This window comes from Castor canadensis, chromosome 8 (assembly GCF_047511655.1).
Source record: "Castor canadensis chromosome 8, mCasCan1.hap1v2, whole genome shotgun sequence".
Lineage (NCBI taxonomy): Eukaryota > Metazoa > Chordata > Mammalia > Rodentia > Castoridae > Castor > Castor canadensis.
Window position 1 is genome coordinate 27,522,270 of NC_133393.1, and position 2,080 is coordinate 27,524,349.

General features: G+C 38.9%; 1 protein-coding gene across 1 annotated transcript; it reads left to right on the forward strand.

Moving 5' to 3' along the window:
* The first annotated feature begins 792 nt into the window (after positions 1–792).
* Positions 793–1,752, forward strand: LOC109674562 (olfactory receptor 2B6-like). The gene has a single exon (XM_020151498.2). It carries the CDS (start codon positions 793–795, stop codon positions 1,750–1,752), a length of 960 nt encoding a protein of 319 aa, XP_020007087.2.
* Positions 1,753–2,080: the final 328 nt, after the last annotated feature.

Sequence of the window (2,080 nt, forward strand, 5' to 3'; positions counted from 1 at the left end):
TTCTATCCAAATTGCTGTGTGTGTGTGTGTGTGTGTGTTACTGAGGTTTGAATTCAAGGCCTCATATTTGTTAGACCAGTGCTCTGCCACTTGAGTCATGCCCCCAACAATTTCTGCAATCTTCCCATCTATCCCTATCATGTAGCTAGGATCACAAGGGTGAACCACAGTGCCTGGCTTATTTTTCAGATAGAGTCTCATTAACTTTTGGCTCAGATTGGTCTCAAACTGCAATGCTCCTGATCTCTTCCTCTCAAGTAGCTGGGCTTAGAGGCGTGAGCCGTCACTCCTGGTTTCCAAATTCTTCTCTTGCTATATCGGTATTTTACCCATCTTATTAGTTCTGTAATTCCTTGCAGCCATATGTCTAAAAGTAAACCATCTCTTTCCATGCCCCTTGCCACATCTACTCTATCAAATACCTAGATAACTTTGTGCTAATAACTGATCAGTGAGTATTTTGACAGCAAAAGATTAAAAAATATTTTGGAGTTTCCAAAACATAGTCATTTTACTTTTCACTTACTCCTCACAGAACTCAAGATAATACTTATTGTCAGACTTATTATACAGAAGAGGAAATTTAGTTTCAGAATGATTAGCATGCATGTTGAAGTTCTGTGGATTTTATTTCTACTGTCATAAGGGGAAGTTTCATCACCTGTTACCAAAGCAGCTATATTATTTACTCCATAAGTTTTTGCATCCCATCTTCTATTTATGGATACTCAATGGATAATTATACTTTAGCCTCTTTATAATTCTTCCATTTTTGACACTTCCTTATTATAGATGAACAAGTTGAAGAGAACGGCAGTAAGAAATGAAAGCCACCCTGAAGAGTTTATTCTACTAGGCTTTGCTGACCAACCTTGGCTAGAGCTCCCTCTATTCATTATTCTTCTGATCACATACCCCATGGCCATGATGGGAAACATCACTATCATTTTGGTGTCCAAGTTAGACCCCCGTCTCCACAGCCCCATGTATTTCTTCCTCACCAACCTCTCCTTTTTGGACATGTGTTACACCACAAGCATTGTCCCTCAGATGCTGTTTAACCTGGGAAGCTCTAAGAAAACCATCAGTTACATGGGGTGTGCACTTCAGCTTTATTTATTTAGCACAATGGGAGCCACAGAATGTCTGCTCTTGGCTGTTATGTCTTTTGACCGTTACGTGGCCATCTGCAGACCTCTGCAATACACTATGATTATGAATCGACTTATCTGCATCCTATTAGCAACTTTTGTGTGGCTGGGTGGAATATCCTATGCGATTTTTGAGGTCACCCTCACATTACAGTTTCCAATGTGTGGCGTCAATAAACTGGATCACTTGTTGTGTGAGATTCCAGTTCTGATAAAGACGGCCTGCGGTGAAAAAAAGACTAACGAGTTGGCACTCTCTGTGATATGCATATTTTTAATAGCTGTTCCTTTCTGCTTAATTCTTGCTTCCTATGCAAGTATTGGACATGCTATACTGAAGATCAAATCTTCCAAAGGAAGGAGAAAAGCCTTTGGGACATGTTCCTCTCATCTCATTGTTGTTCTTTTATTTTATGGCCCAGCTATTAGCATGTACCTTCAGTCTCCCTCCTCCATCTCTAGGGACCAGCCCAAGTTCATGGCTCTCTTCTATGGAGTGGTGACTCCTATACTCAACCCCTTCATCTACACCCTGAGGAATAAGGATATAAAGGCAGCGTTAGGCAAACTGGTGAGAGTTATGTTCAGACCCAAGCCATAGTTGGTAGACGTCAAATGAAATTATTTAACAGTTGGAGTAGGTTTACATGGGTTTCTTTAATAATTCATCCTTGACCAAAATTCAGTCTCATGTTTCATGTTCTTACAAAACCGGTAATGTTTCTCATGTTCTTTTTAATCATGTTAAATAAAGATAATACTCAGCTAATATATAGCTATAGGGACATGCTGATTATGGATTTATATTAAATTGTTCTAGCATAGCTCCTACTGTGAGAACTGTGTGAGGTAACTTAAAAAATAACAATACAATTATAATTCAAGTTGATTTTTTCAGGATAATCATCATAACAGTAAATGACAAACAT